Source organism: Notechis scutatus, chromosome 3, assembly GCF_049901735.1.
Source record: "Notechis scutatus isolate UNSWTSFEM ecotype Mainland chromosome 3, rNotScu1.2, whole genome shotgun sequence".
Taxonomy (NCBI): domain Eukaryota; kingdom Metazoa; phylum Chordata; class Lepidosauria; order Squamata; family Elapidae; genus Notechis; species Notechis scutatus.
Genome location: NC_142011.1, coordinates 162,851,207 through 162,876,595, shown reverse-complemented (window position 1 = coordinate 162,876,595; position 25,389 = coordinate 162,851,207). Strand labels below are relative to the sequence as shown.

The following is a 25,389-nucleotide window of genomic DNA, read 5'->3' as shown; positions in this document are numbered from 1 at the left end:
ACCCATATTTCAAGTTCTAATCCCTGTCAAATAACATAGCTTGCTACATAGGGGCTGCAATTAGTAGCTTTTAAAGGCACATGATTAAAGCCAAGGGCAAGTCTGCCAAAATCACTTTTCCTAAAAGCACCTTAAGATATATCTGTCAGCACTAAAGATCTAATAATGGCAAGCAGAGAGAAATATGGATTAATTATGAAGATCGTGAGTATGACATACACATGCTGACATCCTTTGTGACAACAAAGGATATTAGAAAAGTACAGCAACTGAAAATTGTTTAATATGCTGGGTTATAGGGCTTGTTTTCATAATCACTTGTTCAAAGATAAATAAAGTTTTTTTTAAGGAAGAGCACAACACCTGAGTAGCTGGGGGCTTTATATTTTTCTTTAGTTTGACCCTGCTTATATCAAGAGTGATTAAAACAATTTGTTCTGGATTCATGACCAAATAGGATATTTCTGCCACTAAGTATTTATATGTCACTTTTGTAGCCATAAATAAGGACAGACAGATCACCCAAATTCTAGTGGAGATGCCCACAGACTCTTGAACTGAGTCAGGGTGGCAATTCAATGTATTGCCTACAATTTTGTTTGAATTTAGTTGTGTGAGCTTTCAAATATCTTTAGTCAAAGAAAACTGTAATTTAAATCACTCAGAACACACATATTTATGATCACACAAAACAATTAACTAATCACAGAATTATCCTATTTTCAGAGCCAGATACTATGTTGAACTACATAAATAGGCTGGGATAGTGTACTAAGTCAAATGAACACAGACTCACAAAAGGACAAATATCACTAATGAAATATATGGTGTTAAAATCAAGCAATGTCTGGTCCTTAAGAAAACTGATTGATGTTGCACAAGCACAGTCTACATGTGTGTTGTGGGGGGAGGAAATACAATGTGCATGCAGGGAAAAAAAATGCATGGCTGATGCAACACCAGAGGCCTGACCAAAATGAAAGCTGCCAAGATCAAACATGGTGTAAGAGACTATGAAATACACTGGATTATGTAAACAAGCCTTGTTAAATACACTCTGTATTGCACTGAATTTCATTGCACGTTATTCACCAAATTCTACATTAGTCCTGCTTACCTACCTTTTAAGGTCCGAGATTGATAAGCTGTTATGTGGCCAGATATTATTGCAGTTCCAGGATTTATATACCTCAAGATAACATGAAATAAATAGGGTTTTGGTTTCTTCACACTCAAAGTTATCCTGACTTCATTCTGTAAAATGGAAGTTAATAAAACAAGAAAAAGATAGACAGCCATAAAGTGCCAAAAGGGTAAGCCATGCAAGCAAAATATTCAATATCTACCAGGGGGAATAAAAACTCTCTCTTTCTCTCTCTCTCTATAAATAGATATAGACATGCACCTTAATACATAGAGAAAGAAGCCTTTTCTGAAATAAGGAAGAGAGAAGACAGGAAAACCTAGCAAGAAATGTAATTCACTTACAAGTGTTATTAGGGTCAAAATGCTTTCCCTCAGCAATTGAGATCTTCCCTTTAGAGTGTTTTGAAACCAAGCTGACATAGTGCAGTACTAGATGGAAGAGCTTAGGAGAAGCCACAGTGACAGGAACTACCACCTCTGGCTGGGAAAATAAGAAGCAAAGAAGAGGACAGCAAAGCAAATTACTTAATACTACCACCGAAAGACAGGAAACATCTAGTAACATTAGAAAATGCAACACTATGTGTAGACTTTACTCTAGGTCCATAAAGAATAAAGCAATTCCCAATGAAACCCAGTCAAGTATATAAACTGATATATTTAGATATAATGCCTTATTGTAAATAGTCTGAGGCTCATCTCCAAGGCTACTTTCTTGTATTCATCTTCCTGAGAGTAAAACCTATTGAGTTCAGAGTCTTCATTTCTGGTATGATTGCCAAGTGAATCAGTGAGGGACAATTGTATCCAACTACCTTTGATACTAATTTGGTGAAATGTTGCATTCCAATAATCAAATATTATATACTTTGTATTATGATCATTCTCTGGCCAATTTTATATTAAGTATTTGAAAAATAGGGTATCTCCCCCTTTAATATATTAATATTGTATTATAACTCACTATCAGGGCGGGATTCAAAAATTTTAACAACCAATTCTGTTGGCGTTGTTTGGTGGTCATGTGACTGGGTGGACATGGCTCATGTTAATGGCTGGGCGTGGCCAACTCAATATCATTCACATCAAGGCACGCATCTCCTCGCCTGGCCTCTCATGACTGTGAAAAATGGTGATAAGTCACTTTTTTCAGTGCCATTGTAACTTTGGATGGTCACTCCACACAATCAAAGTACCAGCAAAGGAGGGGGAAAAAACTCCAGAAATGTTCCTGAGACAGGATGCTCCCTATCATTAACAGTGCAAGAAATACAGTTGGAAAGAGTTCCATGTATTATGCCTCTTCTTATAATTGTTTGAAGACAATCATTTTCTTCAAAATCATTCTTTTTATGATGTTCATAGAAATGTAACAATTTGATTTCAAGTATATTTGTGTAGAAACAGAGCATTTTTTTTCTCAGAAGTTTACAAATAAATTAGTCCTACTCTCACTGTTCTTATTTTCAAATATGATGTTGACCAATACAGTGAAAGCAGATGGGCTGTAATCTCATGTCTCATAAATCAATGGCACAGAAAATAACTGAGAATAATTCCCAGTGTTGTCAACAAGCTGCTTTCAATTTAACCCGACATATAAATTATATTTTAATTGGTGTTTGGGCAAACATGGATTTCTAATGCTAAATCCTAATGTTAAATAAAGATATGTCACTAAAATTCAATTAATGAATCAAAATTTACAGGTAATTTAATTTCTGAATATATTTCTCCTTTTTTGTGATTAGACTATCAATATTTTTTTCATATAAAAATTCTGATTTTTGTAACATACAGTCACTCTTAGTGGGTTGAATTCTATTAATTCCCAACACCACTGCTCAAAAAGAGGCATGTCAAATGAGTCTCGGGGGCACAGAGGTTAGAGTGCAGTAATTGCAGGCTACTTCTGCTTAGAGCCAGCTGCCTGTAATTTGGCAGATTGACTCTCATTAGGCTCAAGGTTGACTCAGCCTTCCATCCTTCTGAGGTGGGTAAAATGACACCCAAATTGTGGGGGCAATATGCTGATTCTGTAAACCGCTTAGAGAGGGCTGTAAAGCACTATAACAAGGTATATAAGTCTAAGTGCTATTGCTATTGCTATATGGCTGTAGAAAAACCATGGGATCCCAAGATTTATATAAAACCTAAGGAGCTAACTGTTGTAAAAAAAAAATTATAGGTATATATCAATTTGCTGTTCCAGGATGTCTTAGTTACTGCTAAGAAAATTAGATGGAATCACTACTTGGGTCTTTCTGCAAACAGTGTAATGAAGAAACCAAATTTTATTGAAGAATGCTGTGTTTGCCATCTCCTCTTTCATCACCTAAAACAGTTTTTCCCAACCTTGTTCATTTCAAATGTGTTAGATTACAACTATTGTCTTAAGGATGATAGGTGACAAATCTAGATAGGAAGTAGGCAAATCTAAAATTTAAATCTAATCCAACAGAATTAGAGAGATGGTGTAATCGGACCAGGATTAATTCACACAACATATCTGGACCAAAGTAAAGTACATGCCTGTATTGAAGACATCTGCACATAACCTCTCCAACTGAAGCCAGGAAATTCTTGAGAATTATAACCAAACCGGACTCCTCTTCCATTAGGAGATGTACCATCCTCAATTTCAAACTTCATGTGATGTAAATCGGGTAAGTAATAATTCTTTTCAGGCCTTTCATAAATGAGATAATAACAATGTCTGGCTTTCTTTTTAAACATCAATGTGCTATATATTAACATAAGACTCTATTTGTTTACTGGGTCAAATATTTGTTTAGCATTCTGTTTTTCACAAGCCATTGGAAAATTTGCATTTAAGACAATAATTTTCCTTCTGCTCATAGGATCCCTAACGAAGTACACTGTGCCTATGCATGAACCTTTAATTTAGTTTTTAGTTTAGTTTAGTTTAGTTTATTGTCACTGCACCTCTTACAATGAAATCAAACACCATCTTCAGTGCACATCATGACCATTAAAATAAACACAAACACACATCCTTCACACTCCATACATTGAACCGAAGACCCTCAACACTGCACTATACAGTAGAATTCAAAAGACCTACTGCCCTGGGATAGAAGCTGTTTTTCAGCCTATTGGTGTGTTTTTAATATTCTGTACCATCTGCCAGATGGTAATAGTTCAAAAAAAGGGTGCCCAGGATGAGATGGATTTACTTAACATCAACAATATATTTTATCATTTATTCAAGTACCATATTTCCTGCTTTGTCTTTAAAAAACAACTTCAAAATAATCCTAAATTAAATTCATGCTATAACACATGGATACTTAAGTACATAGTAGATTAATATAAAAAGAGAAAAGAGGAATAGTACAATCCTTACAAGCAAACTATCAGACTTAAACAAAACTGCCTTCACCAAAAGCAAAACTAAAAAGAAAGGAGCAAATGGGCAGCTTGTTGGGTGATGTTCACAACTGGGGTGCAGCCCCATGAAATCCATCTAGGAACATAGTACATGTGCAGTGGTTAGAATGCAGTACTACAAGCTATTTCTGCTGACTGTCGACTGCCAACAGTTCAGCAGTTCAGTCTGCACTGGCTCAAGGTTGATTCAACCTTTCATCCTTCCAAGGTCAGTAAAATGAGAACCCAGATCGTTGAGGGCAATATGCTGATTCTCTAAACCGCTTAGAGAGGGCTATAAAGCACTTTGAAGAGGTATATAATTCTAAGTACTATTGCTATTGCTACTTAAATTGTAATTTTGTATGTAACCACAGCTTATTTCATACTAAATTATCAATCATGAAGATAGATAGAAAATGCCTAATAATGCCTAACAAATTACACTTTGTAGTTATTCTGTTTTTCTTTCCTTAAACCTTGTGTGTTTTTTGCAGCATGAGGAAAAACATAGATGGCTTGTGGTGTTCCTGCTTTGCATAACTAAAAAGGGATGCCACAAACAAATCTTCCCATTTTACTTACTCTGTACAAGTTTTCCCAATTATATGACTTCTGCACTGGCAGTCACCTGTCAGGTCATTGCAGACGTGACTTACAGACCCTCCCACATCACATTTGCATCCTGCCAATGAAAAATAGAATCAAATTAACTTTTGGTCAGATAACAAACACAACACACTACTAGAAGTACTGTAGGTTTCTATAGAAAGAAAGATGAACAATATGTTTTTCAATCACAGAATGAGAAGGAACGTTGAAGACCATCTCATTTATAAGAAGTCTGGTCATATGGCACTTCCAATACTAGTCTGTCTATCATTTAGTGAGGTTCACTACTGAAGAAGACACCATTATCTTCTATCTTCTAAATGATTGTCATACTAAAGTCTAAAATATTTTGCAAAACATTGAATATTTATTATATTGGCCATCTATTTTAAAATATATCTTATTTAAGCATAATATTTATCAAAAGCTACAATTATAAATGAGTTTGATTGTATTACACTATAGCCAATTTATGAATGGGAGCTCTGTTTGATGCTTGTTCTGTCTTGCCCTTGCGTCTCTTGAAATACCTATTCACTATCCTAACTGAAGTTGATTAAGGTGGATTAACCTCCTAGATTTTACTTATTCATGGTTCAAAATTGTATAGTTACAAGATACATTCCAAAATGTTTGTGAATAAAGCTGTTAAACAGCAATAATATATAAACAATCTTTTCAGAAATACTGTATATTATTCTGTATCACAGTTTTGCTTTTTAAAAGCCATACTGTACCTTGACATCCAAAATAATTTTTGGTTTCCAGGCCATGATAACCAGCTTCACAAGTATCACAAGGACCTCCACAAACATTAGGTTTGCAGTAACATTCACCAGCCAGCTATAATGGGAGAATTGGAAGGGAAAAAACAAGGAGAAGATTCAATCTTTCCATTGATATCAACAGTAGCACAGTGGAAAGCTTTGGACATTATGTGTCCAAAGATTATGTGGTAAACAGGCATATAGACAGAAACAGAATATTTTATTGGATTGCTTCCTTAGAAATGCACATGTTTGACATCCTCTTACAATTCAGAAAACAGGTTCCAGGCAGTAGAACAGAATGAAAATATCAGTAGAACAGACTGTAGAATAGTAGAACAGACTGAAAACGAAGTATATTTCTTGTGAATTTCCATTAACTTTCAACTGCAGCCATACTTATAAGGTAAAATGTATTGGAAATTGTCCTGAGAAGATCAGAATATATGCTCACATTTCTATTAACTTCATTTCTTCACAAATTCCAGGAGTCACAATCTGAGAGTCCTCCATTAGTGATTCTTCCTAATGAGTTATGGAAGAAGATCTTTCTCATAATTGATAAGAATGAAAGACTATTTATGGAGTGCTGAATTTAACAAATAATCTAAAACTTGAAATGTAGTTATTTATATTATTTTTAACACAGTAAATTATTTTAGTGTTCTCCAGAACACTTACAGTATGATAAAGAAATTAAAAAGCAATGGCAAAGAACAAAGCTCTATCATTAACTGTACAAGTGTCTGCCTCTATAGACTATTTAAAAGATGTTATGGAAAAGCAACAAGTTTTAACTGACAAGATTGAGACTGAGTTGAAAATGAATTTTCAAATGACAGGCTACAAGAATGACATGGAAAACAATGTTACATTGAACATGCAAAAAAAACCTGCTGATGTCTTAAAACGGATATACAAACTAAAACTGGATAGTTTTCATATCTTGGGTTTTTCAAAAGAGACTTGTTAAAGTTTTGAAGAATTTTGTGAGAAAGGGACAAAGAAGAAATGAAAAGAAATCAAATCCCAATTCATTTTTTGAAGGAAGTAAAGATCAAGATTGTTAAAAATAAAAGGAAGGAATATGATGCTGATTTATTTTATCAAGATTAAAATGGATATGTTGTTCTACCTAATAACCCTTAATTACTTTTTCTAATCAGGACTGAACAACAAGACTTTAAGGATTTTTTTCTGGATAACAGATAGGATATCTGAAGAAGGTATTTGTTGTATTTTAAGATAAAGTAATAAGTCATTAAAATTGTTTATACTTGTTCTGAAGAAGGGGAAAGTCATTTAGTTATATATTTCCATTTTTCTTTACTATAATTTTTTTCTTTCTTTTTTTGAATTTCTATTTTTTCTTTTTATTCTTCTATTTTTAAAAAAATTTGTATAAGTTTTTATTGTTGTAATTTTAATCTTAAATAAAAATATCTATAAAATAAATTTATATCGTTTTACTTCATAAAAAGATTTCTGTAATTTTTTTTAAAATGTAAAACAGAATGTAGATAAACTGTTAGTAAATAAAATGCTTTTACCTGCTGACATTCTCTAATACCACTTAGTACTCCAGCTACATTACAATGGCAGTCTGCAAAAGGAAACAAAGTTATCTGAATCCCAGCTAATGAGCAATTGATTATAATACTGGGGTTCACTAATCAAATGATAAATCCTGGACATTTGGGTTCTGGTGGTTTTATACAGCTGATTGATTTGAGTTTCTCCATAATACTAAAAAAAAAAAAAAAGACCAGCAAAGGTGCATCAGTACTGGGTATACAAATTTTCAAGTTCTCCAAACCCCACTTTCAGGTACAATGTTAAAAATCATGGAATATTTGAATTAAAATATTAAATTAAAATAGCATTTCCTGTTTCAACAATGAATTTCAAGATGGTGGCAGTGGAGAAGTTCAAGAAATAAACTTGAGATCTACCCTGCAATTTCCATATTTACTGGGATTCTGAGAGATGGCAGCAATTGAATCATAAACTTTCTCTCTTAATTGTTCTTCGTCATGTTAAATATCAACATCTTTTCTCTAATGAGTCTGCTGCAAACATTGTTTTCTTTTTCCCAATCGAACACATTAATCACATTAATAATTAGTAATGCCAGTTTAGTACTGATTTCTGTTTTGATTGATGCAAGTACATTACTATATAGATGATGTGATTATTTGTCGGAGAAGGAATACACTACACATCCATTTGCAACATATTGTTTACAATGCAAAGTATGCATTTTGCAAAATACATTAGAAAGCGTTTTGCAACATAAACAAAAAGCAAAATCTCCATGAATGTTTAGTGTTATACACTGAAAGGCCTAACACATTTCCCATCTTTCAGTAGCACGGAACCATTCCATGCTACTCTATTCCTTTCAAAGCTGATGAACACAAAATAGATTTGGAAAATCTCAAATGGTCTGAAAATAATAGGAGGAAAATAGACTTGATTTTCATTATATGCACAGTTACCTATACATCCATAAGGATTAGCACTGTCCAGGTTCCAGTAAAGTGGCTTACAGATGCTACAGGTTGGGCCCTCTACATTTTGTAGGCACTGGCAATAGCCCTAATAATGAAGAGGAAAAGACACTTGTTAATAAAGAAAACTAAGGTTCATACAGGCTAATGGTATAGGGAACTGAGTTAGGGAACAATTTTACAAGTGTAGAATTGATTTAATGAACAAGCTGTCAATTATATCCACAAGTGAGCCTTAGTCCATAACTACTAGACTATACTGACCATAATATTTGCAGGACTCAAAAGGAGAGCTGAGGACTTTATATCAAAAAGTGGAAAATCTTACAACAAAGACAATCTTAGAAGTTATTTTTAAAAAATACCTTACTTAACATAGAACTCTTCCAACAAGGACAAAAGTTTCCCACATGGCACTAAAAACAGTAGATGTGCCACAGAGCGTTACATGGGTCCTTGCCCTCATAATCTTTTCATGTTTTACATAGAAAATAAACAAGATTGCAATGGCAGCTCAGTTATTTGTCTGGAGAAAAGAAGCCTACGGGGCTGATAAAACTGTGTTTTATGTCTCCCATGGCAGCCATTCTGTGAATGGGCAAATATCCCATACAGCATCTTGCCAAAGAATCCATGACATATTGTTGACCTTTCATATGTGACTATTAGCTCAACAAAATTGAGACTCCTGGACATTTTTGAATGTTTAGCCTCTGCTTAAATATTTCTGGTGAAAACGCTTCCTATTATTGCAATATAATATTGCATTTCCCACTATCAAGCAACTCTTATGGTACAGGTAGTCTTTAACTTACAACCACCAAAGTTACAAAGGCACTGAACAAAGTGGCTGATAATTGGTCTTCACACTTACAAACTTTGCAGCATCCCCCATAATCAAAATTGAAGCGCTTGACAACTGACATGTATTTATGATGGCTGCAGTGTCCTGGGTTCATGAGATTGCCATTTGTGACTTTTTCAGCTGGCTTCCAACAAAGTTAATGGGAGAGACAGATTTGCTTAAAATCACAATTCATTTAATAACTGCAGTGATTCACTTAACAAACCATGGCAAAAAAAAAGTTGTAAAATTGGGCGTGACTCACTTAAAAATCACCTTCTTAGAAATGGAAATTCTAATCCCAATTGTAATCATAGATCAAGGACTATCTGTGACAACTTTTTTTTTCCTAATCTTGATATTAAATAAACTTCATCTGCATCTGCTAATTTAGTTACATGAGTTGTTCTAGACACCTATGGGTGATTTATATTTTCTTTCACAGATTAAATTTACCCACTTTTCTAAATTATCTGACTTCTTTATATAATCAGTACTATCTTGGTTGATTAGTCTTTTTAACTGCTATCCCTTCATGCTATTGATATAATACCATGCTAATTATATAATACTTACAGAATAAGAATCTCTGGTTCCAGCAGGATCACATTCATCGATGACCCCTTTTTAACAATTTTTAAAAAGGTAGCATTATTCTCAAAATTTTACTTTTATCAATTTATACAAGAAGTTCAAGTTCAAAGAATTTCACCTTGCTCAAGAGTAACTCACTGTTTATCCCCACAGCAGATTTCTTTCAGAATATGAAATAATCATTTATAATCTAAAAAGCATTTCTCTGTGATGAGTCAGGGCTGGCCAAAAGAACTCACTCAATTCAAGATGCCAAACATTTTTTCAAACGCAATCCACTTCTTTGGAAGGAATGTTGGGAGCTGATCTAATCCAAATCTTCTGATCTCAGACAAATCCAGCTCCTGACTGTACAATGTTTCTATCAATAAGACTGTCCTTGTAATTCTTACCTTGGCAATGAGGAAAAGTACTACTTTTTGAGACACATCGGTCACACTGTTTGCCTATGAAACCATGTCGACAATCACATTGGCCTGAGGTCGGATGGCATGTGTCTTGGTAGGACCCATACGTTGAACACTGACAAGCTGCAAAAATATGTTAATTTTAGAAAGAATGAAGGAGCTGGGTGATATGCTATCTCCAAATTCTAAATCCTCATCTTTTGTTTTACAAATCCCATCTTTCCCAATTGTTGTTATTTCTCTCTAAAGATGACATAATTCTAATCTCCCATCAACTGAAGGTCAGAATTTGAAAATCATTACATTAAACCTTTTTCCAGCGTGATATTATACATGCTTTACAACTGCTCAAGCAAGCTATGATTTCTTCTTTGTGGAATAATGCATTCCACATTTCTCTTTTTTGACACAGGTGTGTAAACTTGGTCAATTCATTTATTGTAACCCCTGTTCACAAAAGTAAGCTCTTGAAAGAAAGGAAAGCTCTGTTCCTATCATATTAATGTCTCCATTAGAAATACTGGGGTTGAGTTAAAAAGGAAGAAAATCAGGCAAATGTGATCAATGCTAAGCTGCTTTGCAGGCTCTGAACTTCTATTTATCCCAGATGAGAAATGACACAGTTCAACAGCAATGAAAGGCCATAACAAAAACACTATACCTGCAAAGAATGACAAAGAAATATTGAATAGGTAAAAAGATTCATGTTCTACACATAAAAACCTTCATATGTGGAGGCAGATGAGTTAGAGTGGACAGAATGATGATGGAAAGTGGACAGGGCCAACTAAGGTTTTCCTTTTTTTTCTATTTGTTTGTAATAACACCATACTAAGCTTATTTTAAGATCACACTACAATTTAAGCATGCTTTCTATTCAAAACAGCAGGAAATTACCAACCACTTTTCAATAATCTTTTAAATAGAGCTCAGCAAAGCAGGTGAACAAGAGAGGACTCCAGGGATCTCAGAAAATTTTAGATCTATAACTATAGTGCTTCTTCCTACAAGATAGCCACTTTTGAATGAGACTAAATTTATCTCAAGTATTGAGGTAGCTGAATTAGACTTCAAAGTCAGAAAACTAACAATACCTATTAGTATTAGGAAAAACAAATACTTTCAAAAAATCAGTAAGTCAGCTAAATTTTACTTGTAAATCAAAATGTTTGAGTGAAAAGGTGAAAAATAAGCCTGTTTACTCAGATCCAGCACCTGGGGGGATCTTAATAACCATGAATAACTGGCTGTATTTGGACCCAGCTTAATTTGGATGACAAAGACAATTGCCCTAGGGGCCACATGTGTTGTCCACAAATCCAACTATAGCACAGTTGCATTCTAAATGAGGAAAATAAGAAATTAATTTACCAAGGTATTCTGTTTAAATCTTTAATTTCCTTTTGTCTCTCCAAAGCAAATTTCAAAGAAATCAATGAAACCTAATTTCTGTGGGTTAAGAGATTATTTCCTTCCCTGAAAATACATGCTGATTTTTTTTTTAAAGGAATAATATTTTTTCCTTGTGTTGATGTTTATAATTTAAAAAAAAAACAGTTCTTCTCTATCTCTGTCATTTGAGCTGAAATAGGTACCAATATACCACACAAAAAGTTTCTTATGCCTTTTCTTCCTCCCAAGTCCCAGTATATTAATATATGCAGGGTATTTTTTTAACTATCTGGAAACTGGGAGGCCTCCTAAAACATTCCTATATTTTTCTCTCTGGTGTATGTTAATTTAGAGATACTGCTCTCCATGTGGGAGACAGGCAATGTGCAGCACAGAGAACTGATAGCATCAGCATAGCAGCTTTAGCATCTCCGGGTTTTGATTTATTGAATAGTTTATTCTGTCTGTAGGTAAAATGTAATTATCTTGCCTTTTGATCTGAAAGCCTTTTTGAAAGCACAAATATTTCTGTGTATATAAATAAATGTGCCCCAATTTAAATTTTTAAAAAAATCTTTACTCTTTAGAAATATGAGAACCCTGAATTAGAAGAAAATTTAGTTCTCAATATATTTTTATGACACCTCTGTGACTGCTTTACTTGCATTCATTTTTAAACTTTATAGCCTGCCTTTTCACTTGATGAACGCAATTTATAAAATGCTTAAAATATAAAAACAAATAATGACCTACTTCGACAGAAAGGGTAATGGAAATACCCAACTGCTACATTTTTCACAGATAATACCCTGAAATCCAGTCTGGCATTGACAATGAACCTATATTACAATCACAAATATCATTAATGAATACCCCTGAGCCATAACATTGTCAGGCTTTATTTAACAGAACTGAATTAAAAATGTTAACAAAAACCAGGGATTTCAAGCACAACAGGAGTGAAAAAAAAGTCTCCCAATGGTATTGTTCTGCAGTTAACTTTGGCAAAGAATAGCAAAACTTACGCTGACAGTGTGTTCCAAAATCTCCTGGTCTGCAACGACTGCCTAATCCGGGAAAGAAAAAAGCATGATAATGTTACAGCATTTGTCAAGAATATCTTGATTGATTGAAGTTGCAAAGTTGGGGAGGTTGATACTGCCTAGACAAAGCTCTAAATAGCTAAGGGAATTGCAGAGTGATAATCCAGGTGCAGAAACAGACGTCAAATAGCTTCCAGTTAAAGATTTCCCGTGCTAAGACGCTTCCTATGCCAGAGGGCCCTGTGATGGATAAATTCTTAATAAGCAACGGTTGACATCCTCTGCAGGTGTCTGTTGGTGTAGTTGTACAGTATTTGCATATGCATTTTTAAACGTATGTCTGTACGATATACTTTTAAAATTCACATGAAAAGACCATTCTTCCATTCTGTCTGAGAACCAGAGTATTTCACATCAGTTACTCCCATGGTGCAGTATTGTAATGGAATAACAGAGGTTCAACCTCTGGAAAGCATTATATTTTATCATTTGATTACAATATTGAGGTAGCACGAACATAAGAATGTAAGCAATGCCCTGCTGGATCAGGCCCTTGTTCCATCTAGTAGTCTGTTCTCATACTATAGTTGCCAGCCAACTGCACAAGATAACCCACTAGTGACCCAGCAAATGGCCTTCAGACCGCCTTTAAGACTAATTGGTTCAACCCTGTTTTGAAGTCTGTTAAACTTCAAAATAAGAGAGATTATTTATTTGTTAACACAATTTATGCACCGCACAACTCCCAATGACTATTGCAATATTGTCCAAACTTCACAGCCAACCAATAATCGAGGAAAATCAAATTAACAAGTTCCCAAACAGATTGGGAATCTGACTAGTGAATCTGAACTTATAAAGCTGTGTAGAACAAAGACCGGGCATTTCCCAGCAAAAATTTATGTGGATTTACAGATAAGTCTGTCATTTAGATTTAATATAGTCCCTCTCTCCAATCACACCTTAGTTTTTTTTAATTTTTAATTTGTTCTAATCAGCATATGTATGTTAGTAAATGATAGATAAGGAAAGGATGGAAACAGCACTATTTAAATCTGCATATCGTGCCCCTATACATTTGTGGACACTGTATTCCAGAGGTTGGGGACTATTATCCAAAAAAACCTGTATTAATGATGCATCTATAATTGATACTCTGTTAGTAACTGATAAGTTATAGACAAAAAAGTAAGAAATAAACTTGCCATCAATATGACCAGGTGAAGGGACTGCTGGGTTCTGAGTTGTAGCTGGGGAGATAGGAATTCCTTTCAAAAGAAGAATAAAAGAAGCAGCCATTTAGATATAACCAGAAACCAGAAACAGCAAAATCATTGGTAGACTGGTCTACCAAGGCCTATTTAAACAAACCTGGGAAGAAGGAGATTTTTAAAACCCTTTTTTATCTCTTATCTCAGCTGTTATTATTACACCACTCTTTGTTTCAACATCTTCTCTCTTCTTACTATAATAATTTCCTGGATCTCACCTTCTCTCCTCAACATCCTCACCGTCTCATTTCCCCCACTGTCTGTTCTATTCCTCTTAATCTTGTTCCAATCATCCTTTCATGGCAAACGTTTGCCTTCCACGTCTCAGCTGTTTCCCTCAACCATTTTTCTCCATTTCTTGCTCAATATTCATCTTCTGTTACCCTGATTTATTCCTTCTTTCCAATAAGAATTTTCTCTCTCACAAGGTGAAGGAGACCCTGTATTTTTATGCAGTCAGAAAATTTAGTGGAATATCATTTCCTTCTCCCTATTTTTTGTACCAAAGTAATTATATTTCTAATTCAGACCCTCTCTTGTCCCATCTTCTCCATGTTTCAGTTTCTGCAATATCTCCATGTTAGCAAATACCTTAATATTTATAGCAATACTTCAAAGCAATTATTCTTCTATTATAATGTGTCACTACATTCCATAAGTGCTATGGTTGCAGTGACTAGACTAAAAAAAACAATTATAGCATTGGGACATCAAGCAGAGGAAAGAAAAAATTAGAAGTGAAGAGAACAAATTCATCCAGACAGGAAGCATGTTTAAAAATAGAGTGGCCTGCTTTCCAATCCAGATAATTAATCTGTCATAGTGATAAAACTCCAGATGCTTGTTGTAGAAGTTTGGTTTTAGTTCATATTTCGGAAAAAACTACAGCATGACAATAAAATAAAATATTTACCTCCTTCCCTTATTTGGAAGTATGTCTTGGGAATAGCTTAGAAATAGCACTAGGATAAAAATGAGTGTAAGAAAATCTCAAATAAAACAATGGATATTAATTAAAAGGTTCATTGGACTTGCTGTGATACTCACGGTAACAGAAGGGAAAACTATGGTATCCATCAGCACACCGATCACAGGTTTCACCCTGATAGTTTAGCTGACAATAACAGCGACCTGATCCTTCTTCACAGCCATTGGAATGTTCAGGGCTACACCAGCAGGCTACAGGAAATGACATCATCAAAAGCTTTCTTCAAATACATTTATTTCCTGAAGTTTACTAAGTTTACTAGAATTATAATAACAGGAATTCCTATTGTAGATCAGATTGCTACTTTGTTTGGCAGCAATAAAGTTAATTATAATATTACTTTTTATCTTGAAATGCCATGTGAAGCTTATCACATCAATATCCTTTTAAGTACAAAAACTTAAGCAATTATTATTTCACAATGGAAATGTATTCATTTTGTCTTGAATCAGCTACAACTACATTCTAGAAGGTTATTGATAATACAGTGATCTGAATTGTTTATCATGGTATCAAACACAGTTTGATGTTATATTCACCCAACTAGCTCCCATATTTTAAGGACTCTTGTAATGGAATTGTATGAGCATACTTTTATGTCTCTTTCAATGGAGCCCTTGATACAATGTTTCCCTTTATTTTGGCATTTGTATTCTGCTTCCATGGCAGCTTACCAAAAACCGTTAAAACAAAGTAAAACATTGTTTAAATCATACAAGTGCACACACAAAGAATGTGCAAAGAAACAGAACCGCAGCGGTAGAATGAATTTTTGGAAATGTCTCAATAAATAAGGAATGGTCTTTAGTTCCAAAAAGAACATGAGGTTTGATACTGTACAGGTGAACCTCATTGGACAGTACATTATATAGACAGAATTGTATACAGAGAATACCCATACACATTCACTGGAAATATTTTCTTTATAGAGACTCCTCTAACATTTAAAAATTGGAGGCATCCAGGGAAACACCTCTAAAATAGTCTAAAAGACAGACCCCAAAACAGGTCCTTTAGCTGTTAAGTTCTTCAAAAGAACTACACCTCCCCATGAAGTGCCTTTAAGAATAAAATGGCAGGCCATTTAATAATGTAACCTCACTTGCAGCACAAATGATCAGATTCAAATTTTCCTACTATAGATACATTGTGAGGTACTGGTACTGTATGTACTGTATAGCCTTATAGGCAGGGGTGGGATTCAAATTTTTTAACAACCAGTTCTTGAGCATGGCTAGGTGGGTGTGGCTAGCTGAGCGTGGCCATGTGACTGGGTTGGCATGGCTGCTTCTTCTTCTTCTTCTTCTTCTTCTTCTTCTTCTTCTTCTTCTTCTTCTTCTTCTTCTTCTTCTTCTTCTTCTTCTTCTTCTTCTTCTTCTTCTTCTTCTTCTTCTTCTTCTTCTTCTTTTGCAGCAACCCCCCCACCATTTTTAGGCCTTCTGGGCCTCAGGGAAGCCTCCTGGGGGGGCATTTTTGCTCCCAGAAAGTTTCCCTGGGGCCCAGGAAGGAAAAAAATGGAGCATGGGGGGGGGCTGGGGGGGCTGCACCCCCCACCTTTCATTTTTTGCCTTCCTGGGCCTCAGGGAAGCCTCCTGGGTGAAGCAGTAAGACAGCGAGGGGAATCCTGGCACAGCTGATCATAGGAACACGACTTCAGCAACAGAATGGTCGATGTCTGGAATACTCTACCCGACTCTGTGGTTTCTTCCCCAAACCCCAAAAACTTTAACCTTAGACTGTCTACTATTGACCTCACCCTTTTCCTAAGAGGTCTATAGGGGGCGTGCATAAGCCAGTGTGCCTACCATCCCTCTCCTATTGTTTCTTTTTATTTTTCTTATATGTATCCATTTCATGTATTCATAACTATGTTATACTTATACCTGTTATATTATAATTGCTTGACAAATAAATAAATAAATAAATAAAAATAAACAGCTGATTGTCAGGAGGGGAAAAAAAATATCTTAAGGAGTGACTGGGCAGGGAAGAACGCAGTCAGTGATGTCGGGCATGTGCATGATGTTGCTCATGCGCGATAAAGATTGCCTGGGAGGAGAGGGGAGGAGCCAGCCAGGGGCATGATTTGCCAGTTCTCTGAACTGTGCAGAATCATAACAACCGGTTATATAGAACCAGTCCTAACCAGTAGAATCCCACCCCTGCTTATAGGAGATATATTAAAAATCAGAGAGACCAAAACATACAAAAATATAATTGTCCAACAGGCTTAGCATTTGCCATCCTAACAGAGACCATGTAATTTAAAATAAAAATTATATGTAGTATAAATAAACTTCACATGTTAAAATATATTGAATCATTTTTTTTCTTATTAGCATATATTGAGGGGAAGGGGCTAGTAAAAAGAAAAATAGACATACGTATACATCCATGCACTGCTGTGATTGGAACACCATATGGACGATAGTATCCCTTTAAACATTTCTCACAATTTATACCAGCTGTATTATGCTACATGGGGTAAAATAAAGAAGAAACTGGCATAAGAGAAATGCAATCAGAAGAAGAGATAAACAAGAAACAATTTAAGTTTTGGCAATTTTTAATTTGTTTCCACAATGAAGAAAAAGATTGCTGTAGTAGAAGTATAGTGATTTGGGATTTCTGTCAACGTATCAGGAATGCAGACTGAACCAGGAATGTTACAGCAACTTTAGGTTCAATATTTTCAATAATATCACAATTAGCAATAATACCACAGAGCATCAAGTTTAAATAAAAAGGCAAAATAAAATTAAAAATGGTTACACTACCATGAAATATCTGAATTTTCATATGAGATCTCATCAGATTTGGGGCATTTCTATTTTTTAGTTTTATTGCAGTATGATAATGAGGTTTTGTGGGTGCCACCTGATGGTATTATAGGTATTGCGCTGCCAACTTCCAAGGTTCAACTACATATATGGTAAATAAGCAGAACTCCATCATGGAATATCTCTCTGAGCAATATAGCATTTGTACTTCACAAATAATTGGAATTACCAAGATTAACCACTCAATTTCATCAACTGAAAGGACCATCAAGGAGTTGAAGGTGCAATTTTGTCTAACCAATTATAGCTTTTCCTAGATCTTTCTAATATATGACTTACTTTTTTGTGTTTGAGTTTTGATTTGTTTCTTGGTGTGAATTCCTGATCTATTAATTCTTGTTTCTATTCTGACTTCTGTCTGTTGTTTTCCTAACACAAAACTGATTTCTCCTATAGACTCAATATTGACACAGATGGCTACACATTTCCATCATAGCACTCATATAAAACACATAAAATTATAAATATCAACTGTAATAAATTCATCCTTATATGGAAGATAAATTCAGTTCTAGGCACCCTATTTCAAAGGGACAGTAACAACTATTCAAGCTCAGAAGACAACCAAGATGGTTAGGAGTCTGGAAAACAAGTCCCACAAGGAACAGTTAAAGGATGTAGCCTAATGAAAAAACAACTGAAGAGAAATGTGATAGCACAGAAATGGAAGTAGACATATTTTCTATTGCCCAAAGGACAGAGCCAGAACCAGTGAGTTAAAACTTTAAGGAAGTAAGCTCAACTAGGCATCAGGAGGAATTTTCTACCTGTTAAAACTGTTTACTGATGGAATAGAGGCTACATCGTCTTCAAATTAAGACCGTAATGGAGCCTGCCCATTACAGTATAATTCATATATCGTAATGGTGGTAAACTTTTACAACCTTTTTTGCAGCGGTCTTTAAGTCATTAAGCAAACCAAAGGCTCACTATGGGCAGGGTTTTGTTGAAAACTGAAAGTGCCGGATTTCAGCAAAACCATCATAAAACTGATCACATGACCATGGGACAGCTGTAAAGGCAGATGTGTTACTGGGTGACTGAAGTTCAGTCATATGACTATAGAGAGAGCCCAACCACTATCTAAGCCATGTAATCTTAGAAATAGCCCTACTAGCCTAAAATAGTTCAATTCTACAGAATAGTCCTGCATAGTTAGCCACCAAAATTGAAAAAAGTTTTGAGTGATAGAAAATTACTCTCTTCTCTAGCCCAGAACAATTGAAATTCAGCATGCCATTTGCAACTTTCACATACTTATCAATCTTCAAAATGGGTTGCAGGGGGTTTACCTGACAGTCAATGCAGACTCCTCCCCCTTGATACTGTCCATGAAGATTTAGGCTTTCTTTACGTCGTTCAACATCATGATCATAATAGCAGTCAAGGGCATGGCCATGACAGTTGCAGGCTGTGAAAGATGGTGGATTAAAATTCTTTTTAACAAAAGAAGAAAATGAGCAGTGGAATATTGATTTTAAAAAAATCCATCACAAGTTGTACATACAACCTGCAGTGACCTTTTCACAATCAACAGCAAGGCAGATGATATGTGCGCACTTGAATCAAGAAGCATTCCCATCTACCAACTTAAATCAAGTTGTCTTGTCACAAGAGATTAAAGGGATTGTTTAATTGCTCTAGAAAATTGCAGAATCACAACTCAGATCTAAAGAAATACAGAGGTACCGTGGGATTCATATCTGTTTGTTTTACTTATCATTTACATGATTGTTATTATTATACAATGTAAATGTTGCAAATATGACCTGTGTTTACATGGAAGCAACACTTGTCTTTCTGCATGACTTACGTTCACAGACATTTGTGCTGCTGGCTGTTGCAGGTTGCCAACTTTTCTGATTATATCCTGGACAGCAACGATCACAGGTTTCCCCACAAGTATTGTGTTGACATTCACATTGGTACCTGTAAATATTAAGTAATTCTCAGTTAAATTTCCGCTATTGCACTTTTCATGATTTTTGTTGTACTTTTCATATCTTATTTCTTTATGAGATTTTTTAAAAAAATAATATAATGTATAGATTATGTCCTAATCCAGGAGTTTCCAAACTTGTCAACTTTAAGACTTGTGGACTCAACCTGCAGAATTTCCCAGCCAGCTATGCAGACTGGGGGATCCTGGGAGTTGAAATCCACAAATTTTGAAGTTCACAAGTTTGGAGATGCCTATCCTAATACAATGATAATACAAATTAATTTGTTTATGAAATGTATATCCCCACATTTGTACTAAAAAGTCCATACAGGAAACTAATAACTTTTTCAAACAAAAACTCATTCTATTATAGCCATGACGATGGATAAATAACCTTTGCTATAATCTGAGATTTTGGAGCAAGGAGAATCCCCAAATCACCTCCATCATTTTATACATAAACAAAAATCATTTGTAAGAACTGTTGTTTTGATTGTACAGTTGGTTACTTTACCTGTAGGAATTTGGGTCAGTTTTTCCAGCACACACATCAGCATGTCCATGACAAACACACTGTCCACCAATGCTGATGTCTTTTAAACTGTAGTAGTACTAGATAACAGAAAAAATAAGATTTGTAGACAATTAGCAGAAGCAATCTATTTTCAAACAGTTCTGTTAAATACTTTTATGGATGCAAATTGGACACTAATTATTTGCTATGAAATATAGATTTGGCCCAAGTATATTCTCCAAACCTGTAATACTTAATGTAAATCATTAGAAGGAGTTTGGTAGCAATTTCTCCAAAAGATCAAATGCCTTTTAATAACATTTGTTGATCCAAAAAGATGTTACCAGACTTCTGGTTTTTTGTTGCTTGCCCATAATGGCTATTCAATCATGCATTTGTTTCATTTTATACACTTTCTATATTTTAATGTTTTTCACAGATGAAAGAATTAGAAAACAAGAAACAGTGGAAGGAAAGGGAGGAAATTGTATTAATACTGATAATAAACAGGTAACAAGTTTAAAAAGCTGTACCTATGGGAAAGAAAAAACACAGAGAAAAGTTGCTACAATACTAAAACTATGAATCCGGGGTTGAAACCATTCAGCTCAGCTATGTGATTCATTTGGTGTCTTTAGGCAATCAGTTACATTATAGTTCCCTTATCTTTAAAATTAAGATAATATTTGCCTATTTTAAAGGTACTAAAAAGGCTAATGAAAACCCTTCATAGGATAACTGAGGACCCTTCCATGAATGTTCCCTCAACTCTGCCAAAGTTCTGCAGTTCATCTGCAGCCAAGTCAATTAATTTTTGCAATGCAAATATAAGTGTGCAAGAATATTTCTGCAGAATACTATATTGTTATTCTGGAGCAGGCAGCTTCTGATTGGCATTTTGGGGATATAAAATGTTACTGTAAAGAAGCTTTTAGATTGCAAAGGTTATCCATTACAGGGATTAGCCATATTTTAGCGACAGATAAGAGCCCATTTGAATTGCTATGCTGCGGAAGTGGAAATGTTACCAGATACAAATATTGTACCTTCCCTTGCCATCTCAAGTTTTTTAGAAAGTCTCTCAGGTACAAGAAATGTGTACAACCACTTTGCCTAACACTCTGAAAAGATTGTGCTGGTTTAGAAGAATTAAACTCAATGGACAATATTCTTACTCAATAAAAATTTACCACATATGAGAACATGCACACAGAAAGGGTTTTGAGTTTGTTGCTCTTCTATCTGAATTTCAAGTAATATGCAACACAGTGGTGGGATTCAACTTTTTTTACTACCGGTTCTGTGGGTGTGGCTTGGTGGGCGTGGCAGGGGAATGATACTGTAAAATCTCCAGTCAGAGGTGGTATTTGCCGCTTGTCCAAACTACTCAAAATTTCCGCTACTGGTCCTCCAGAACTGGTCAGAACCTGCTGAATACCACCTCTGATGCAACAGCATAATATAGAAAATTTACATGGAATGTTATATCCTAAATTATCAATAGTAAGTAGAAGCTGGTTAAAAATTAGTCTAAGGTTTTGCAGAATAATGCCACTATTGGATTCCCTCTGTCAAAAAGAACAGGAACTCACTCTGCGTGTCACAGTTGGATCCCGCTGAGCTTTAGAGATCAAGTGTCCAAGAAGAGTGTTGGTTCTGAGGAAATGTAAACGAATATTTGTGGCTTTAGTAAACTCTCTAAGTATGGGAGAATGGCTGAAAGTATTTGCTCCTGGACGGCCATTTACCAAGGATATCACAATCTGATTTGAAAAAGAAAGATGGATAAATCAATAGTATCTGCTTTAATTTCAATATTTTTAAAAATTGTTAAGAATACATCTAGAAATTATTTTTTAGCATTCATCTTATGTTTTAATCTTTCTCTCCACCCATATTATGTTGATTTTCCCATTAGTAACCCATATTGGAGATTGAACATGTGGAATATTGAGGGTATGTTGGCTTCCATCTGAGAGGGCTTCTCCATTATCAAATTTATTGGATGAAGGGTAAGTTATGAAAAAAGTCAGGTGAGACTTGTACAGAGCTTGAAAGAAACCCTTGTAAGTTGTCATGTTATGTCTTGTCATATTTGCAAACTTTGATAACATATTGGTTAAGTTCACACTTCATGATAAACCAAAGGACAATTAACATCCTTAACACTGATTGCTCAACTGACTAAAATAAAAATTGAATAAATGACAATATGTTCAAAAAAATTGATTATGATTATTATAAATATAAGTAATAGGTATCTGTACATCACTAGAGGATTGAATACTGTTAACACTGATCAATGTTTATTTATTTCCTGCTGTAGCCCGAAGAGTTAAGAAATACATAAATAAGTGGAAAAAGTTCTTTTAATTAAAGGCTTTTTATAGCAAAAAGAATATACACAATGTTCTAATGGAACTTCCCCATCAGCAGGAACAGCTTCAAGTTCTTTTTAACAAAAGCTCATTGTAGAACACTAATAAATTCTGCTAACTCAGAATTCAGTTCACAGAACAACACTATTTTATGAGCAAATTGGAAACTTTACTCACACCAGTAAAATTTTATTGATTTAAGAAAACCGACTGATATGGGAAATAAGTCTATCTTTATATTGATGCTCCTAATTCCAAACTAAGGTATTTGTTTCATCTTGGTTTGGTGGTTATATAAAAATAATTGTGTATAAAAAAAGAAAATAATAGCCTCAAAATGAATGGTCAGTAGTGTAACATAGAATAGCCTAGACTAGAGCAGTGTTTCTCAACCTTGGTGATTTTAAGATTTGTGGACTTCAACTCTCATACTGGGCCTTTGGAATTCTGGGAGTTGAAGTCCACACATTTTAAAGTTGTCAAGGTTGAGAAACACTGGACTAAAGAAACAAGAAAGGATATCTGGAGATTATCATCAAAGTGGGTTTTTCTTTAAATCAAACCATAACTGAATCCAATTCATAGTGAAGTAGGAAAAGTGGATAAAATCAAGCAAGGCAGCAAATGTGACCACAGATATGAGAAGGAACATTCACAGATAATTACAAACCAGGTTCCTACGGTAGAATTTATGATGCTAGAAGTACTGAAAGAATACATGCAATAACATTTGAACAATGGCAGAATGGCCAGCATTATAACGTTGATGTCTTCAGCTTACCTCTCCATTTTCTAAAGGCACTATCCGAGAATATTCTGTTGTGCAAATGACATCATTATCCTTTCTGAGAGGACTATTAGCTTCCTTTCTGAAATGCTCCCAACAGTCTGCCTTAGAATCTATTTTTTTTTAAAAGAAAGTCACTTTTAATTCAGTCTCTGGTATGTTTTAATTGTGTCTTCTAGTTTTGATAGTAAGATTTATAAGTAAGACACATGATATTATCAAAGCATAAGAGTTCATGCTGGAGCAGCCTTGGTGTCTCAAGTCCTTCTCCTTTCTCTTAGGTTGTCCAAAGTGTATGGACAGTCTCCCAAAGTTGAGTGAAGGTATTCTTGGCTGACTAAAATATTAATGTTTAACAAATCTGAATCAGGGAACTGAATGAAGAAAAAGGAAGGTAAGTAACGTATATAGAATCCACATCAGTTCCAGTGGTGGGATTCAATTTTTTTTACGACCGGTTCTGTGGGCAAAGCTTGGTAGGTGTGGCAGGGGAGGGATTCTGTAAAATCTCCAGCCAGAGGTGGCATTTGCCGGTTCTCCGAACTACTCAAAAATTCTGCTACCAGTTCTCCAGAACTGGTTAGAACCTGCTGAATACCATCTCCGATCAGTTCTGAAGAGAATGAAGACATCTTATGAATTCTTTTAAACAGTAACAAAAACTTTGGTTATCATAGGCATGAGCCACAACATATCTTGGTGCCACTACTATTACCTGGCTTTATTGTTTACCTTAACTATGAATTAGGGAACAGCATTTTTGACTCATTCTGTGTACAATTCAGCATGGCTAACTCTAAAAAATTCAATTAGCTTGAATTCTTTTTTTTTTTTTTTAAAGAAAAAAGTACTATAAACATTGAAAGAGCTGTGATTCATACTCACAGGCAAAATATTGCCATGGTGTATATGTTCTTCCAAAGTCTATTGATCTCTCTAATACCCACAAATCTGGACGAGGAGAATTTGCAAATTTGATGAGGACATAGGCCACATGGAACAACTGGTAAGAAAATATATAAAGGAACATTAGAATATATCTGACAGCACTATGATACTATAAAGTAGAATGAATGAGTAAACTAAGTTTTTTATTGGTAGTGAGCTGGCATCCATTTCTAGGTGTTCTATGTACTTTTAGGGGAATCATTAACATTTTAGGGGAATCATTAACATAAGATTAATACTGTCCTGGGCACAGTGATTAGAATGCAGTATTGCAGGCTAACTCTGCCCACAGTCTAGAGTTTGATCCTGATGGGCTTGAGGTTGACTTAGCCTTCCATTCTTCTGAGGTCAGTAAAATTAGTACCCAGATTGTTGGGAGTAATATGCTGATATTGTAATCCGTTCAGGGAGTTCTGGAAAGCACTATGGAGCAGTATATGTCTAAGTGATACTATTATTGCTATTTGATATTTTGTATGACTTAGCTAATGATCACTTGACGTTTGCTAACTTAAGGGTTAAAAATAATGACTACATTAGACATGAGAGGTACCTTTGAGGGCAATCTCAAATGATTAGCAAATTAAAATCTAGTGTGACAACAGAGAAAAAAATATACGAGTGGAATATACTGTATAGTAACTGAATTAAATTATAATTACATTTAACCATAAATTGGATGAATTCAAATTTCATTTAATTTCTGATGTGAACTATCCATTTTTTAAAATTACAGTGTGCCAATCAAAGCTTAACTATGGGCCTTTGTCAGTGGTGGGTTTCAAAAAGTTGTCCTACAGGTTCGGTGTGAGTGCATGCTTTGCGCATGCACATTTGCAACTCACCTTCTGCTGCAAGCCCTGTGTGTAAAACAGCTGATGCGCGGCAATTGGCTTGCCGCATGAAGCAGCTGAGGTTGAAAAGCAGGAAATAAGGATCATTATAGAGCCGGGGCAGGTGGGAGGGCCCAGCAGCCGATTGTCAGAGTGAACCGGTTCTGGTAAAATACCACCACT

General features: G+C 35.0%; 1 protein-coding gene across 3 annotated transcripts in view; it reads right to left on the bottom strand.

Annotated features, from left to right (window-relative positions):
• Positions 1–25,389, bottom strand: part of LAMA3 (laminin subunit alpha 3) — a 139,536-nt gene that overhangs the window by 92,628 nt on the left and 21,519 nt on the right. For 2 of the 3 annotated variants that reach the window (XM_087961632.1, XM_087961634.1), the window contains exons 3-20: positions 24,311–24,428; positions 23,420–23,538; positions 21,853–22,023; positions 20,261–20,358; positions 19,618–19,733; positions 19,097–19,215; positions 17,349–17,439; positions 15,024–15,155; positions 13,907–13,973; positions 12,688–12,725; positions 10,256–10,393; positions 9,846–9,892; positions 8,414–8,513; positions 7,466–7,518; positions 5,886–5,991; positions 5,122–5,221; positions 3,679–3,835; positions 1,122–1,254 (exon numbers count right to left, since the gene is read on the bottom strand). In XM_087961632.1, the coding sequence (XP_087817758.1) occupies positions 1,122–1,254; positions 3,679–3,835; positions 5,122–5,221; positions 5,886–5,991; positions 7,466–7,518; positions 8,414–8,513; positions 9,846–9,892; positions 10,256–10,393; positions 12,688–12,725; positions 13,907–13,973; positions 15,024–15,155; positions 17,349–17,439; positions 19,097–19,215; positions 19,618–19,733; positions 20,261–20,358; positions 21,853–22,023; positions 23,420–23,538; positions 24,311–24,428 (1,903 nt within the window). Of the gene's footprint in view, positions 1–1,121; positions 1,255–1,488; positions 1,628–3,678; positions 3,836–5,121; positions 5,222–5,885; positions 5,992–7,465; positions 7,519–8,413; positions 8,514–9,845; positions 9,893–10,255; positions 10,394–12,687; positions 12,726–13,906; positions 13,974–15,023; positions 15,156–17,348; positions 17,440–19,096; positions 19,216–19,617; positions 19,734–20,260; positions 20,359–21,852; positions 22,024–23,419; positions 23,539–24,310; positions 24,429–25,389 lie in introns of all 3 variants that reach the window. The other variant, XM_087961635.1, reaches the window with a different exon arrangement.